We start from the raw sequence: 17,369 nt of genomic DNA on the forward strand, positions 1-17,369 counted from the left end.
CCCCACTCCAGTCCTCCCCAGGGCCAAGAGTTCAGACCCCCAGGCCTTCTGCAGCCAGGTGTGACCCACTAGTCCTCAAGGCAGAGGTCTGTCATCCACCCCAAGGTGCAGAGGAGGAAAAGGAGGCTGAGAGGCTGGTGACCTGCTGAGGCCACTGGCCACTAACTTGATGCCAAGGCATCCTCAGCATAGCTCAGGGCCACCCACCAATCAGGCACCACTCAGCCTGACAGCACACACTGAAGCTGGCACTTGGGCCCTCCGTGCCCTGGCCCCGTCTGCATGCATCTCCAAGGAGCATCCCCACTTAGCTCCTGGATGCCCTGATAGGATTCTGTCACCCAGGACTCAAACACAGCCGCCAGCCTGGACATCAGCCTGTACCAAATTCTTACCAAGGGACAGGAGGGGGCTCGTGGACTGGGAGTGAGCAGGCCCTTCGGGGGCAGCCTGTGCCTCTGCACCCCTTCCCAGGAGGCCTCTCCAGGCCTGCTTCCTCACCTCCTTGCCCACCTGGACTCTGCCAGTCATGTAGCAGCTCCTGCACCTGCCATCCCTGCCTGGGACCATTGAGCTCCTCCCGCCCTGGCTCCACTTCAGTGGTGACACCCACTGTGTGCCCTGTAGCTGGCATGCAGCCCAGCAGCCTCCACAGGCCACACAAAGGCACACAGGCCCACACTCATGTACAGACTGCCGCCTGCAGAGAAACAGGTCCCTCCCCTGCCTCACTTTCTGTCCCTGGTAAGTGGGCCACCTTGAGCTCAGGGTCTGGAACAACAGTCACTCAACAAACTTAACTTGGCTTCTTCCCTCCCTTGGCTGCCTCCCTCCAAGCCCGTGCCCAGGACGGGGCGCTGACAGCTGGTTCTGGCTACACAGGGACACAGTCCACTGGGCAGCGTGTCAGTAGGAGGCGGGGCAGAAAGACATTCCTAACACTTAGAACTAATGAAGCCAAGGTGCTGGCAGCCTTGCAAACAGCCTTCTTGGAGGCTGGGAGAAGAAAGAGGGTCAGGCAGCTGTGGGTCCTCCTGCCTGGTGTGTTCACTTGTCAGTGTGCGGGTGTGCCTTCATGCCAGGCAACTCCAGGTGAAGGAAAGTCACACCTGCTCAGACACCTGCACTGCCCCTGTCGGCGCTCACCGTGCACTCTGCTCAGCACGCACCCTCACCCTGTCCCCAGGTTCCTTTCCACCTGCTGGCCCTCAGGAAGCTCTGCCCAGCCCAGCGCCATCTCCCTGCCTCCCAGCCAGCCGGCCAGTCTCTGTCTTCTCTCTGCCACCAAGAGTCACATCTGTGCTGGTATCATCCCTTTTCGTCCCCATGCCAGTGGGGACCTCGCGGGCTGGGCCATCAGCCACATACCCAGTACAGCGTCTAGGTCTCAGCAATACTCAGTGACCGTTTGATTACCAGGATCAGAGATGGCACAGAGGAACGGGTAAGTAACAGGAAGACAAGGTGCCCTGTGGGCAGGAGGCTCCAGCCAAGGCTGCTTCCTCCCCCAGAGACCTTCCATTTCCCAGCCCCTGCCTCGACAGCTCCTCGGGCTGGCAGCCCCCCTGCTCCTGCCACGCCAACCCAGTACCAGGCCACATCAGTACCAGGAGACATCAAGAGGAAGTGGCACTTCCTCCCTACCAGGACCTCACTTCAGCATACCAATGTATAGCTGGCATGGGAAACCATCAGTCGGTTGGGAACATGGGGGGCCCTGACGGAGACCCACATCCATGGGGAGCTCTGGCCACGCTCAGCTCTGCCCTGAGGGATCCCCTAACACGGAGCACGCCAAAGGCCTGGTGCCACAGCAGGTGTCCACAGGTGAGGGTTTTGGGCGGGGTCAAAAGAGGCAGGGGGAGGGCTGTCCCCAGCAGGAAGCAGGAGTGGGACCCAGGACCTGGATGGGGGTGCCCAGCACCCTTCTGACAGCTGTGGAGATAAGGTGCCAAAGTCCAGGGAACTGGAAGGCCACATTCCACCTCCAGCAGGGGGGAGCTGCCCGCCCTTTCACCAGGCAGCCCCCCTGATGCTGAACCCCTTTCCCTAGGGAAGGGAGGGGCCAGGCCCAGGAGAGCTGAGGGAACAGACCAACCCAGGGGCAGGCCACAGGAAGAGCACTGGGAGCAGAGGGGGAGGGCAGGGCCATGGAGTCAGCAGCTGGTGGGCTTGAGACAGCCCGAGACAAGGTGGCTACGCAGAGCCTTCGTCCTGTACCCCAGTGCCCACTGATGCCAGGGTCCTGCAAGCCCACTGGGTTGAGAGGGATCCTCAGATCAGGCTGGGCTCGGTGGGCCAGGACACAGGGGTATGCCACCCTTGGCACACCCTCTTCACTTATCAGACACAAGGAGCAGCCCAAGCTGTCCCCAACCTGGCCGAGGCCCACAAGAAGGATGCTCCCCAGACCCAGTGGTGTGAGCTCCGGCCATCCGGAGAACATCATCACTCCTTCCCCGCCCAGGAGTCCGGCTGGCAGGTTCCGGGGCTTCAGCCTCACAGCATCACTTGGGCAACCCAGCCACACAGAGGTCACAGCCCCGTCAAGGCTCCCAGCCTGCCTTGAGCCACATGAGTGTCACGTGCACACAGACATGCACTCTTATGCCAGTTCTTACAGAATAATTAATTAGCACAGCCACGACAAATGTAAAATCAGAGGCCTCCACACGCCGGAATATTTACACGGGACTCACAGGGCACCACGGCTGCTTTCCGTAGCGCCTAATTCAGCACTTTCTTTTTCCCTGTGAAAGCAGGACTCTGGATTTAACTGCTCTCACACCCTGCACGGTGTTTGCTGTAGTAAAACTGAATGACCCAACTGCATACCAGTGAATGATGACGGATCGCAGACCCCGCTGCAGCAGGAAACTCCAGCAGCTGCCCCATCTAGCATCTGTGAAGCCCCACCCTAAACACCTGACTGACCCACTCCTTCAATAAGCCCAGCCACCCCTGGGAGACAACCCCTGGTCCCGGTCACAGATGTGGAAATGGAAGGAGGCAATGCCAGCACCAGCCGGGAGGCTCCTGACCCGTGATCGCGGGCCCCTGGGGAAAGGCCCGGGATGTGAGCCCCAGATGCTTCCCAGCACACGATAGGAGAGCACGGGGACACCGTGGGAAAGTCACCCAGCCCTGGCCCTGCTGTCCTCCCTGCCATGACACAGCAAGCCCACCTCCAACCTCCCACCTGCCCTCCTCCTCCTTAGCTGTGGGTGGGAGCCAGAGCCCTCCTGGGGCTGTGGCAAGAACTGCTGTGTCCCTGTCCACAACACAGGACCTGGACTCAACTGCAGGTCTCCTACTCCCCGACGAGGCTGGGATCAGCGGCCTCCGGCTAACCCAGGAGAAGAGTGCCAGCCGGCACTGTGAGGAGGGCCACGGGGCCAGTGCCGCACCATGCTGTGCTCCAGAGGCTGGCCCTGGGCAGGCAGTGACGCCTCCATCGCCAGGCTTCTCTGCTGCAGGCACTGTGCCCTGGAGTCTGGGCACTAACCGAAAGCCCATCCTCCATGACAATGAGCCTCCCAGAGAGCCACACAGCCCAGAGGGTCCACCCAGCAGCCCGCCTGCAGGGTAGGGCACAGCCACTCTAAGCTAGCAACCCATCTGCTCCCAACCATCCCAAAGCACCCTCATCGAGCACTAGTGGTGAGAACGCCTTCTTCCTGTGGAGGATTTCTCTGCCCCCTCTGCCCACTGACCCTCCCACAACCCTGAGGCCAACACAGGCCATGCACAGCACTGCCCAGTGCCAAGCAGCAGGTTTCTTAGCTGCCTCCTGAAAGCAGTGCTGCAGCGCTGCTGCCTGGCTCACAGCCTGCCCCTGCTCCAGGGGCACACGTGGTCAGAGGGGAGGTGGGGCCTGGTCAGAGAAGGGTGGGGCATGTGAGAGGGGTGGCGCCTGGTCAGAGAAGGGCAGGGCAGGCAGACAGCCTGAGCTGAGTTTTTCCATGAACCAGGAACCACAGGACTTCAGAGCAGGAGGCGAAGTGAGGACGGTGTTAAAAGCCCCCACGGCAGCTGCGCAAGGGGCTACTGGGGCATAGAGCAAGCAGCCAGCAACTCCCCGCAGGTGCAGCCCAAGTCTTCTGAGCTGGTGCTGGCTCAGCGAGAGCCCCACAGACATCCCTGGACAATCTCAGTGCATCCCCATAGGCTTCAAGGAGCAGACCCGGGCAGCTGAGAAGGTCTGCTCTGACCTCTACAGGAACAGGAAGGCACTGGAGGAAAGGGACGGCCTCAAGGCAGGCCCTTGAGGACTGAATGACCAGCAGTGAGTGGGGGGCAGCCCCAGGCTGTCCCCTTGCAGTCAGCCCACAGAGCCCCATCCAGGGACTAGGGGGCCAGTGGGTGGGATCCACTGCCCAGTGAGCACTGTGTACCTGAGGGAACCAAGGCCTCCACAGGTCCCTGTTCTGGGGCTAGGGGAGGGTAGGACAGCCACCCAGGGGGCTTGGTGAGGGGCTTAGGTACTGAGGGGGTCAGGCCAGAGGCGGGGCTCCACGGGGAGCTCACACAGGGAGGGACTCCCCGAGCACTTCCTTGCAGAAACTCAGAGAATGGGTGCCCCGGTTCCGGGGAACACTTGCACTCATGCAGGGTGGCCACCCCAGCTCTGGGGGACACCAGCCAGAGAAGCTCCACACTGGCTACCACCATGGTGACCCATCGAGGTCCAGACAAGCGTCCAAGACCATGCCTGCCTTTTCTGCCAGTGACCTAGGGCGAATGGACACCTCCCACTTCTCACCTGTAAATAGGTGACAGTAGTTCCTCCAAACCATGTCACTGGCATGGCAGATGAAAGGACATGTAGCAAGCACTCACCACATGCCCTGCGAGCTCTCAGCCAGAGGCAGGCCTGGCTCCTGTGAAAGCTTCGGCAGCCCTCAGGTCCACACCTGAGACCACGAAAACTGGGCCCTTCCTGTCCACCACAGCCCTGCCCACACCGCCCTGAGCAACCCCCAGGCCCACCCCCTCACTCACCACGCTGGCCACTCGTCTGTGCAGTCCAGGGCTTTCACAGCAGGGCCCCGGGCTCAAGACAGGCAGGGGAGAGCAAGGAGGGAGGTTATCACGACACGTCCAGCGTCCCGGTCAGGTAAGGCAGAGGGGCCATCCCACCCCAGCGACTTCTTGGAGGTGACAACACCACAGCCCACCCACCTGCCTGCCCACCCATGGCTTCTCCTTGGCACACGACGGCAAACATTGCCAAGTGGCTGGTAGGAATCCCATGACCTGTTGCCACCATGAAGCCCCCTAGCCTAGGGCCCAGGGTATCAGGTGAGCCACCAGCCTCCATGCCACAGGCAAGTGCATTGGCCCTCCCTCCTGGCCTGCTTGGGTGCGTGTGGGCTGAGTAGCACCCTCTCTGCATACAGGGAGCCAGGTTCAGAGGCATGCATCAAGCCTGTCACCTCAGGGCAGCCCGAGTCGCAGCACTGGGCCCAATGTGGCTAGAGGAGGACGAACCACAGAGCTGGCCCTGAATCCCCGGGCACTGCACGGGAGGGAGAGCCTCGTGGGCTATGCGTACTATAAGCACTGCACGCTGGGATTACTAATTGCCGCAATTACATGGATGGTAAACCGGAAACCGTTTCTGAGGTCTAACAGGTTTTCCTCTCTTCTGCCTTCAGTGCCTGTCCGCCCTGAGACAGATCAATAGGGTCTCTGTGCAGCTGAGATGCAGTAGTCCGCACCAGTCCTCAGCAAATGCACCTCCCCTCGGTCATCTCTCAATTCCCCAGCTGCCAAAGGACCCATCCCCCAGAGAAAGAAGGAACGAAGGTCGGAGGCACACCGACAGCTGAGGGGGAGACCCTCCACCCTCCTGGCCCTCAGCTCCCATGGGAGCAGAGGGGGTCAAATGGCAACCTCCGGGCTGCCCCCTAGCCAAAGTCTGACTCTAGGTCCAGGGAACTGGGCAGGGGATCAGAGGGCAGGGGAGGGGGACGGGAGGCAGAGGAGGGAAAGCAAGAGGAGGAGTCAGTCAGTCCCGGAGGCGAGGCCCCAGCCTGCTGAACAATGCACTTTTGAATTCAATTAAAGCGGATTATCTGTTGTGCCAAATAAATTGTGTACAGCATATATCCTGCGGTACTTTACACCTCCGGGCTCATTACTCCCTAACTGTTTCCTCCTGTTTATGCGCTCTCAAATTAAATTGCTGATAATATGCGCCAAAATAAAAAATGAGCGCACCTTGTCCCAAGAAAATTGATTCTCCCTGTTCCTGAACCGGCGATTGCCAGGTTTTATATACTCTGTTCCTGGTGATCATTAGTAATTCAATTTTCTTTTTATTAGCCCCCTTATCTGCTGAGCAATATAGTGGCAGAGCTGACCTCTTTCGCACGGGTAAATGTTTAAAATCTTTTCCCTGATTAATTTTGCCAGTTAAGAAAAAGAGGAGAAATGGCCCGGCTCTTAGCCATCACAATGAATAAAGCTTAATGTTGATTGTGATGGAATTTCTAATGCCAGGGAAATTGATTGAAGGCGGCAATTACGCTGCAATAGTAACTCAAGGGAGATGGGATCGCTTTCTCCTGGCCGTAGCCTTTTGGTTATTTAAAACAATCCAATTTGCAAGGATAATTATGTATTAGTATTTTATCTGCCACTTGAAATGAACAGGGGAGTTTCGATACTGGCCCAGCATTAGCAGGTTATTGCTGCAAATTACTTGATATCTGCTTTCTTTCACATAAAGAGGAAATTAGGCAATCAATTACCAGAAAAAGGTGGGCAGAAGGATAAGAGGGGCAAGTGCGCCCTCTGCTGGCCACCAGGCTGGCAGGGCTGATATTGGGACCTGGGGCTGTGCTGCGGGCAGCTTCTGGAGGCCCCTCAGTCCCTCCCTCCCTCCCACGGCCGGTGCAGGAGCCCAGAAGGGGTCAGGTCCCTCCCCAACCCTGTCTAAGAGGACCGCTGGACCTGGGGCTAGCATTTGTGTGGGGAAACCGAGAAGAGAAGCCTCAACGCATCAAGATGAAGAAACAACCCCTGCCCCCTGACCCCATCCACAGGAGGCCCTGCCGGCTGGCCTCTAGCCCAGGGTCTGCAGCTTTCAGGAGGCAGGAGAGCATGACCTAGGCAATGTGGACACACACACACACACCAGGTGCTCCAGCCTATCAAGGGAGAGCCAGAAGGACTCACTCACCCCAAGCACCTACAGCATTAAATGAAAGTGTGTGTGAGGCAGCCAGGCTGGTCCTCCCAGGAGCCCCCAGCCCAGGACATGGAGGCAGGCAGAGTAGGGAGGGAGGGAGGTGGGGAGACGGGAGACAGGAGAGGGGAGACAGCAGGCCTTGCAGGAGGGGCCTAGGGGAGCCACACGCTGACCCTATCACAGCCCTCAGCCCAGGGAAATGCTCATCCTCCCTCCTATCCCCACCACAAGGACCTCTGCCCACCTCAGGGTCCCAAGGTGGCCATGCCTGGGGCCACCTGCCCAGCATCTAACGTCTCTGTGCGAGCATGTTCCATGAGCTCCCTGCCCATATCGATGAGGATCCCACTCTTTGGCCTGGCATTCAAATCCTCACCCACAGGCTCATCCTGCTGCACTGCCCCCTCCAGGCCTGCTGGACACTCCTGGGGGGACACCCAACACAGCCCCCTCATGCCCTTGAGCACACTCATGTAGGTCCCAGGTCCCTCCCCTGTCCCACTCTGGCTTCCCTGCATAACCAGAACCAACCTCCTTCCCTTACTGTCGCCTACACGACCCTTCCCCATCATGTAGTCCCACCGGCCCTCTGGCCTCAGCCCCTCCCACCCTCCAGGATGCCAGCCACACAGGGCCTCTCTCTGCTCCTGGAACACGGCAAAGCTCATTCCCACCTGTTCCCTTCACCTTCAGAGATGTGCACTGTTCACTGCTCTCCTCACTCAGGTCTCAGCTCAGGCATCACCTTCCCAGAGAAGCCCCTGACTGCCTGCTAACACCACCCCTGCCCCTCCCAGCAGCTCTCTACTGCATTATCCATTTTCTTCTCCTCAGACTGCTTTTACCACCTGAAAGCATCTTTTCGATCTGTTTACAAGTACCCAGGTAGCTGCTTGTCTCCACCACCACAACATGGCTCCAGCATCCACAGTATCCCCAAGAGACAACACAGTGCCCTGCACAAAGGTGCTCAATATATGTTTATTGAATAAATGGGAGGGTGTGGATGGCGAGGGATCAGGGCATGGATGGATGGATGGAGGATGGACGGAACATGGAAGGATAGATGGATGGATGGATAAATGGGGGTGGAGGATGGGTAGAACATGGAGGATAGACAGATGGAGGATGGATGGATGTGTGGATAAATGAGTGGATGGATGGACAGATGGTAGATGAAGGACTGACGGATGGAGAATGGCTGGGTGGAGTACGAATGGATGGAAAACAGACGGGGGGATGGATAAGTGGTGATCAATAAGTGGACAAATGGGTCGATGGAGCACGTATGGATGAAGGATGGATGGATGGCGGAAGGATGGATGGGGGATGGATGAGCGGATGAGTGAGTAGAAGCCTTCTCCAAGCACGTCTCCCAAAAGAACTCTCTCCCTTCTCTCTCCTCCACTTCCCTCCCAGGGCTTTCTGTGCCATAGTTATTGTATCTGTCTATAATTACGAGATTATTCATTCACCTCCTAAGACAGGAGCTGTGTCAGCCCCCTCAAGACTGCAATCCCACCCCACATCCCCAGAGTGGCTGGTCCAAAGCCTTTCTCCTCCTCCTACACAGCACTTGCACCTGCCCTGCCTGTGGGAGACAGGCTCCGTCATCCCCAGCCTACTCCGACTCTGCTCTAAGCCTAACAAGGTAACCGTCCTGGGCAAGAGCAAGCCACGGGCACCAGCAAGCAAAGGCTGAGCCTGCAGCACAGCTCCCAGGAGGACGCACACAGCCTTCCTCTCTCCCCGACTCAGCCTGCTTACCAAATGTGCAGGCTCAGCCTCCATGCTAGTCCAGCTGGCAGCCAGCATGAGCATCCTAGAACGTCTCTGCTTTGCCCTCATGCCAGCTCCAGGCTATGGCCCAGGACATTGCCCATATGGCTCTGCCGGGCTCTCTAGCTCCTCGGCAGCCCCTCAGCCAACAGTTCCTGCAGCAAGGCCATTGCCAGGCTTTTCCTGTGCCTGGGGCAGCCCTCATCCCAGCCTCCTAAGCCACACCAGAGCCCTCCCGCCCAGAGCAGGGAAAGAGAACACTGTGGACTGCCCACCTGGCCGCAAAGCACAGCTTCATGTGGAGGGTTCCAGCTATTGCTGGCCTTGCCCTGTCTGGAGAGGGCTCCTCAGTCTGCAGGTCCCCAGCCCATGAGACAGAATGAACTTCTCTACCATGTGGCACTTATTCCTCAGGAATGCCTACCACATGAGACAGAAACAGTCTGTCTCAGGCCTGTCTGCCCCTAGACCACGCTCCTTGGGGCCAAGCCACAGTCAAGGCCAGCTCTGCTGAACTCCTGGTAAAGCAGCTGACACACGACAAGAGCACAGGCTGGAAGTCAAGGTGTGCCCGCCCAGGACACCCACAATCCCTCAGTGCCCACCCCTGTATCAGGTCCCTCACTGCCCACCTGCATCAGGACCCTCAGTGCCCACCCCTGCATCGGGACCCTCAGTGCCCACCCCTGCATCAGGACCCTCAGTGCCCACCTGCCTCAGGACCCTCACTGCCCACCCCTGCATCAGGACCCTCAGTGCCCACCCCTGCACTGGGACCCTCAGTGACCACCCCTGCATCAGGACCCTCAGTGCCCACCCCTGCATCAAGACACAGCACCCCAGGGAGTCAGGAGGGGGCCCTGAGGCCTGGCCCTTGTCTACTGCATCCCTGGCACACCCAACACCCGGCCCAGCAGTTGCTCCACAAACACTTGCTTCCAGGCCCAGCAAGGAGGCCTGATGCCCAGCAGATGCTCACCAGCACTCCAGGAATCCAGTTCCCCAGAGAGCACTGGTGCCAGGAAAGGCTCAAGAAGGCAGGACGGGAAGCAGTGACTCCCAGGCAAGCCAGACCCAGGCCTAGAGAGCTAAGGCAGGGATGCTGCTGCTCTGAGAGCAATGGGACCAGGGCAGCCCTTCCAGCTGGGCACATGCAGGGTCCAGATCACACTGTCTGCTCACATTCAGACTAGCTAAGGAAGACGAGCCTGAGCACAGAGGACCCACCAGGCTGGGGCCAGCTGGGGCTCCTGGTTGGGACATTCCTCTCGCAAGACACCTCGTGTGACGTCCTTGTCATTCAAGTCTCCCTGAACTATCACCTCCTCGAAGGGCCTGTCTGGCTACCTGGTCTCTATTTGCCTCGACAGACTCTCCTCATGGCAAGTAGCCATGAAACTGTCTCAGCACGCAAGCCTCAGGAGGGCAGAAGGGAGTACCTCTGCCTCATGACTCCTGGACCCCCAGCATCTGGACTGGGATGCGGAGAGGCTCAGGGACACACACAGCTCCCACAGGTGGCCGGTGTGGCAGCTCATCTCTGAGGACAGATCTCCACCTGTAACTTCTCTTCCGCTTACCCAGACCTCTGCTGGCTCTGACAACACTGTGACAGAGAAGAGCTGCAGGAGCCAGGAGTCCCCACAGAGGTCCACAGGTCCACAAGTACAATCTCCTGGCCTTTTTCCCAGCTGCTCCAAGAGGCCACTTGAACCCCCAGCTGCCCTCAACCTCCCTGGGGGCTCAGCCATCCCCTGCTGGCCTACCAAAGCTGGGGGCATCTTCAACTCATCCTCCCCAGTCAGTCCTGGGGCAGCCCGGCCACTGGTCAACCCACCACCTTCTCTCCATTCTCAGTCAGTTCTGCAGCCAAGGCCCAACCTCCAATCCAGCCACCTCACTGTGGCCACCAGGCACCATCATCGGGCCCTCTTTGCTCTGTCACCCGGGGACGAAGTCCACACTCACCACAGCACACAGGATGTGGCAGCCAAAGAAGGATGGGTGGACAGTCAGAACCCTCCAGCCTCACTTCCTCACGTCTCCCTTGTGGCCCCAATCAGCCCTCCACCTGGGACCCCACACTCCACCCTTGTGTGACCAGCTCCCACACAGGTGCTCAGTTCTACCCAGGTAACCACTCCTCCAGAGCCTTCTCCAAAGCCCTGCTGGCCTGCCAAGGACAGTGCCCTCAGCTGGGTCCCCTAAACACCAGGTGCAGCACAGCGGTGGAGCACAAGTCCCAGATGGGACTGCCCAGGGCCAAACCTGCTCGGCCTACAGAGGGATGCACTGAAAAGGCTGCCACACGCCTGCCCAGTAGAATCTCCCCACCTAGAGTGTAGGGAACAGGGCCCCGGCCCTTCTCCTCCTCCACTCACCAGCCCAGGCCAGCCACAGCCCACTAGGCTGAGCACTCTTGGGCCAGGGCCCTGACAGCTCAAGGTAGACGGCAAAGGTCGTTCCTAACAGGCGAGCAGAGCCAGCGCAGGCCCAGGGAGAGGTGGGGCTCCCAGGCCCAGCTCAGCCTGCTTCCCAGAGCCCCTCCTGCTGGTCCTACCTTCCTTGGTGGAGAGGTGGGCTCGGCTTAGAGGCGTGGAGCAAAGCCGGTGCCGGGTGACCTGCATGAGGCCCTTGTTGGGGGTCTTCTTCAAAACAGGGCTGCTCTTCCCCCGGAAGGCCTGTCTCCGCCGCATGCTGAACTGGCTCTTGGCAGTGGCAGCAGGTGGGGGACTGCTCTTCTTGTCCCCGGGAAGGCTGCAGAAATAACAAGCAAGCAGCTCCCAACAGGCTCCCTGATGGGCAGTTCCCCACCCCCTTGCCTACCTGGATTCCAGTGCCATGGATCCCAGCATCATGGAATCGGCCCCAGGAGGCAGCCAGCCCCAGTGGGTTCCAGCCCAACCCGCTCTGCCTTCTCACCTAATCAGCCACAGCAGCTGGCTGATGGCTGCTCCCCTCACCCTCGGCAGTGAGGCTCCCAGCCACAACCATGGAGGATCCTGGAGCCAGGGCAGGCAAAGAGCAGAGGAGAGCGGCCCCAGCCCTTGACCCCTGCCAGGTGTGTCCACACACGTCTTCTCCATCTCCCTAGCCCAGATGAGCCCCAACATGGGGCTGGAGGGGCACAAAGGAGAAGGGTGCCATCCCAGAGGAAGAGCTGCCATCAACCTCCCCAGCCCTCTCTGCGGGAAGGGCTACTTCTCACAGCTCCCCTTTCCACACTTGCTGAAACAGAGGAGGCTGCCAGCCAGAAAAAGTGAGGGGAGGCCAGGAAGCCTGTATAATCCAAGATGGCACCTGTCTGGGAGAGCAGGGCCAAAGACCAAGGTCAGACAGTAGGAAGGACCTCCGGAGGGGGAATCACAGCGAGGATGGCACGTGCCACCATGTCTGATGGTAGAGGCAGGTCTTCTGCCCTTGCCATTAGTAGCTCCCACGATTAAGTCCCTGACCCCAGACCAAGCACTGAGCCATGACATCATCTTTGAGCCTCCTCACAGTCTGCGAGGGTAGAGGGCCAGGAAAGTGACTCATGTTCAAGGAGGTGGTGACTTACCCAGTACCTGGCCGCCAAGGGGGCAGCCTTCCTCCCTGGTGGAAGAATGACCCCTCCCGCAGACACACTGCACCCTGGGTTTGCCAGCCCAGTGCCTGGCCCAGGCACAAAGCAGGCCATCCACAAACCCTGTGGTTGTGCCCTAGCGGTTTCCGGTCTCTCACCAACAGGAGAAAAGGTGGGCTTCCTGGCACCCACTTCCAACTGTCCTCACCTAGCTGGGGGCACCAGGCAAGCCCCTGGCCATGCTGAGCCCCCCTTACTCATCTGTAAGGCACAGCAGTAACCCCAGCCTCATTCCTAGTGGGAACATTAATGGCACCACACCCAACATTCCATGCTCAGCCCTGACCTGGCAGGGTGCCAGGTGATGCTTCATTTCCTCTTCCCACACTCCTGCAGGTGGGCCATCCCACTGGCTCTGCATACCAAGGAAGGAGCTCACTGGGACCAGTCTTACCCCCGCCTGCCCAGACAGGACCCTAGGGTGGCAGCAGGGACACATACCTAGCACTCCCCCGCCTCCGGATGATCTTGGTACGGCTCTTCACTTTGTAAGCCGAGATCGGGGTCTCACTGAAGAGGGGCTTCAAGTCGCTGGGTCCCACTGCTGGTCTGTCCCCTGGGGGGGACCTAGATGGGACTGGAGAGAGCTGGGAGGCATGGTCCTTGCTGCCAGCCTCTGACTGCCAACGGAAGGAGGAGGAAGAGGCGGCAGAGGGGCTGGAGGCCTTCCACTTGTACTTGCTGGGGGAGGCCCCAGGTGTGGAGGACATGGCCGACCTCCTGGGCTTGGCATCCAGGTTGGCTCTGAGCTGCGGCTTGTCCACTCGTTCTGCTGTGCCAAGGGGGGTCTTGCTCACATTCTCTGAGGCAGATCTGGGACTGAGGGCCCTCCGAGTAGCACGGGGACTCTTCGCCGAGGCAGCCACCCATTTGTAGTTGTTCTTCCGGAACTTATTGGTTCGACAGGACACAAGCAGTGAGGCCTCTGGGGTCTGCCTGGGTCCAGAAGCTGGTCTAGCTGGGTCTGCCACCAAGCCAGAGGGAGCTGGCTGATCTGGGTGGTTGGCATTTGCTCCTCCGTCCCCAAGGAGCTGTGCAACACAGCTTGCCACAGACTGAGAGCCCACCTTCCGACCCAGGGCCATGCCTCCGCGTTGGAGCAAGGTGGAGGACATGGAGTGTGCCTTGACCAAAACTGTGCTCTCACTGACCGTCCGCTGGGGCTCCGAGGGGCTGTCACTCACATTGCTCACAGACTTCACCACCCGGGGCTTGCCAGGCTCCTTCTGGCAGACCAGAAGGGAGTCCTCTGCACTGCAGCTCCCCTTGGCTCTTCCTGGCCTCAAGGGTTGCTGCTGCCCGCCAGGGGGCTCGCCCTCACCTTCCTGAGGCCTGTGGTGGCTCCTGGGGGAGTCCTCACGTTCTTCCCAGGAGCCCCGCGGGACCCCTGCCGCACTAGCCGAGCTCGGCTTTGAAGGTGGTTTGATTTTGATGACCATGTTCTGATCTGGACTGAGCTGGACCTGCCTCTCCAGGACATACTGCTGGGGGTCGGAACGCTGGCTGCTCCTGGCCCCGAGGGGCGGCCGTGAGGCACAGTCGCCAGACAGGTCCAAGGACCCTGGGGGCCGATTCACAAGGGAGTATTTCTTGCGCCATGCAGGCCCGTGGTTTGGGGAGAAGCCCCTCCGGCTCGGACAAGGGTAGCGAGCACTGAAGGCCCTGCTGCTGTTGTAAGCGGGTGGCTGCCATCGAGAAGCGGCTGAGGTGCCTGGGACAGGGGCACTGCCATGGAGGTTTTTGTAGTCATCAATCAGACCTGAAAAGACAGAATCACAGGCTCAGTTAACCAGAGGGTGAGAGTAAAATCAATAAGAAACTACTGACAATCTCCTTGCCACCAGCTGACAAGACAGCCCAGACGCCACCTCAGCCCTCAGTCCCTGCCAGGTCCCAATGCAGGAGGGGCAGCCCCTAGTGCCTGAGAACCACTGAGGCCCCCAGGCCTGTCTTTTCCATGAGCCTTTTCCATCAGTCCTACTTCAGCCTATTTCCGGCCACTTATCCTGAAAACGCACCCCTTTGGCAACATTCTCTATTTGCCGGGAATATTATGCTGGGCCCACAATCCTTTGAGGGGAAGTGTCACTCGATATGAAGAGACCAGCAAGGCCCCATGCTGTAATGCCTGGACAAGAAGGGAGTCAGTCAGCCAGGAGGCCCTCTGCTTGCCCACAGTTGGAAAGGGTGCAGGACCAAAGTTTAGTGATCTTCCTGCCTGACACATAGGTCAATGAATGCAATGCAACTGACAACACTGGGCACTCCACACTTGACAAGAACGTCACACCATCCTCCCCTAAGGAGAGGAGGGGCCTGATCGTCTGGAGCCCAGTGCAGTGGACTGACACAACCCTTTCAAAGGAAGCTCTGGGTAGCTGTTCAGGGGGCAGGGGGAGTGGGGTGGGGAGTGGGCACAGACCTTGTCAGGAACAACCCAGGGCGTTACAACTCGACCAACAAACCAGTAGCCAGCCTCTCAGTTACAACACTCCCCCAACACAGGTCCTGCCCCCAGGCCCAAAGAGAGCCACGTCCAGACCTGGTGACACCTCAGGACAGGTATGGAGGAATCCCAAGAAGTGGCTTCAGGGCCCCACCAGACCATCTGGACTCTCCCCCATACACACTTTCCAAGTCCTTAAGTCTTCTCTTCGTGAGAATAACCTCAAAGAGGAATTTCTTTACCAAGTATAGAAAGTCCAACTCAGGTCTAAAATTTGAAAAGGGTAGAAACTGAGGCTCGGGGAGCCTGGGCCTGGAATATCAAGGGGGGTGTGACTGTCCCGAGGGGAGGAGCGCAAAACCGGGCGCCCGGGGAAGAAACACACCCCTGGTCCCAGGCGGCTCTACCACTCCGCACTGCCGGGCGCCGAGAGCGAGGGGGCGCCGAGGACTGGCCCGCCCGTTGGGGGTGGGGGGCGCCTCCCGCCGGTTACTAAGCGACGGCCCGCCGCCACCCGCCGCAGCGCCGGAAGGGTCCGCACTACCCGTCGGACGAAACCTGGGCAGGGGGCTAACCCCGGCCGGCCCGGAAGCCCCTCCGGGTCCCCCACTCCCTGCCCGACCCTACCCACTTCCCCACCCCACCTGACCCGGCCGTCGAGACCGCGGGCGGGGAGCGACCCTGTTCGGAGAGACAGGTGGGGGCCCGCCACGAGGTGAGAGGAAAGAAAGGGACGCGCGACCCCGGCCCGGCCCGACCCACCCTGCAGGAGGCGTATCTGTCGCCGTAATTGCTCCTTTTCCTCCATCTCCACAGTCCGCGACGCCCGGCCAGGCCCCCGCGACGTCATCGCCGCGCGACCGTTTCCCCGCGGGCGGGGTGGGGCGGAGCGCGGGGAAGTGCCGAGACTGCGCACTTTGGCCAGGCCGGGGCGTCGGCAGGGCCGTGCCGTCGCCCCGGCAACGCCTGCCGGGGGGGGGGGGGGGGGGGGGGGGGGGGGGGGGGGGGCCACGCACGCGCAGAGGGAGAGTTTGTTGACGTCACTACGGAGCGCTGGGAAGCGGCCTCAGCTCGCTTGGGGAGGAGGTGGCTGTGGGCAGGTGGTCGCCGGCCTCGAGCGGTCGGGCCTGGCTTCTCCGCTACGGGCTGTTGTTCCCTACATGGCTGGGCGAGTGGACGAGACCGGGACGCCACCCCACACGCAGCGGTGTTCCTTCCCCAGTGTCCGCGTAGAATTACCGTCTTGGGGTTCCGGGAGGCGACCTGGTGGGACGAGGGCCCACGGGGTTCTGTTAACACTGTTCCGTGGGCCAGGGCAGGAGAAGAAAGGTCCAAGAACAGGAGTCCCTGGACAGACGTGTTAAACCTCTGGAAACATGACAGATTTTGGCTTATCAGTGGAAACACAAGTGTAAAAACAGATGTGTCACCCTTTGTGCGTTTCTGGCGGACGTAAAATGGTGCCGCCATTTTGGAAAACAGTCTGATGGTTCCTCAAAATTAGAGTAGATTTACATGGACCCAGAATTACCATATGACCCAGCAATTCCACTTCTGGGTGTCTACCCTGTTAAATAGCAAAAAATGAATGGAGTAATTTAAAAGATCAAATTGGCTTTATTGAATGGGGCAGGCCCCATGGCCTAGTGGTTAAGTTCAGCCTGTGGCAGCCATGCTGTGGCAGTGACCGACATACAAAATAGAGGAAGATTGGCACAGATGTTAGCTCAGGGCAAATCTTCCTCAAAGGAAATTATTAGCAAAGAAAGCATTGTTTTAGGCAAGGTCTCCCTTCTAGGGGTGTAACTGAGCAAAATAGGGCTCGTTCTGCTCACCGCAATCTGGTGCCAATCAATTGGAAACAAGCCAGTGGTTGAGAAAGGAAAATTTACATGATTAGCCAGCATAATCGGAAGATGGTGGACTAGTGTCCTGAAGAACCATCTTAGAATCATACAGAATCTTGAGGCAGTTGCATAGGGGAAAGGGCAGGGAAGGGGGGGGGGGTTAGGGATATCAATTATCCAGTGTGGTGAACTTCAAGGCACCACATTATCTCTTTCTTCTGTCATTTGTGATGGGTACCAGTGCAGAATTTTTCTTTCTGGAGGTTGTCATGTTCCTGAGGAACTCTGAGAAGAAACTTATCACAGCTGAGAGATATATGTAAGCAAGAGTCATAGAACTAGCAGATCATGTATTTTGTAAAAGCAAGAGGTGCTTAATCATCGAGGCTATGAGCAGGCTAGAATATATTCACCGAGACTAGTGAGTCAGGGACATAGTTACAATACTGCTTCCTTTCCCTGAAATGGCTTCTCTCA

General features: G+C 59.0%; 1 protein-coding gene across 5 annotated transcripts in view; it reads right to left on the bottom strand.

The window, feature by feature from the left end:
* The window catches only part of ZC3H3 (zinc finger CCCH-type containing 3), a 98,340-nt gene extending 82,368 nt beyond the window's left edge, over nucleotides 1–15,972 (bottom strand). For 2 of the 5 annotated variants that reach the window (XM_070222490.1, XM_070222489.1), the window contains exons 1-3: nucleotides 15,808–15,949; nucleotides 13,041–14,358; nucleotides 11,535–11,731 (exon numbers count right to left, since the gene is read on the bottom strand). In XM_070222490.1, the coding sequence (XP_070078591.1) occupies nucleotides 11,535–11,731; nucleotides 13,041–14,358; nucleotides 15,808–15,895 (1,603 nt within the window). In that variant the 5' untranslated portion in view covers nucleotides 15,896–15,949. Of the gene's footprint in view, nucleotides 1–11,534; nucleotides 11,732–13,040; nucleotides 14,359–15,430 lie in introns of all 5 variants that reach the window. The other 3 variants (XM_023649085.2, XM_014728164.3, XM_070222491.1) reach the window with 3 other exon arrangements.
* Between the last annotated feature and the right edge of the window lie 1,397 nt (nucleotides 15,973–17,369).

This window comes from Equus caballus, chromosome 9 (assembly GCF_041296265.1).
Source record: "Equus caballus isolate H_3958 breed thoroughbred chromosome 9, TB-T2T, whole genome shotgun sequence".
NCBI classification, from domain to species: domain Eukaryota; kingdom Metazoa; phylum Chordata; class Mammalia; order Perissodactyla; family Equidae; genus Equus; species Equus caballus.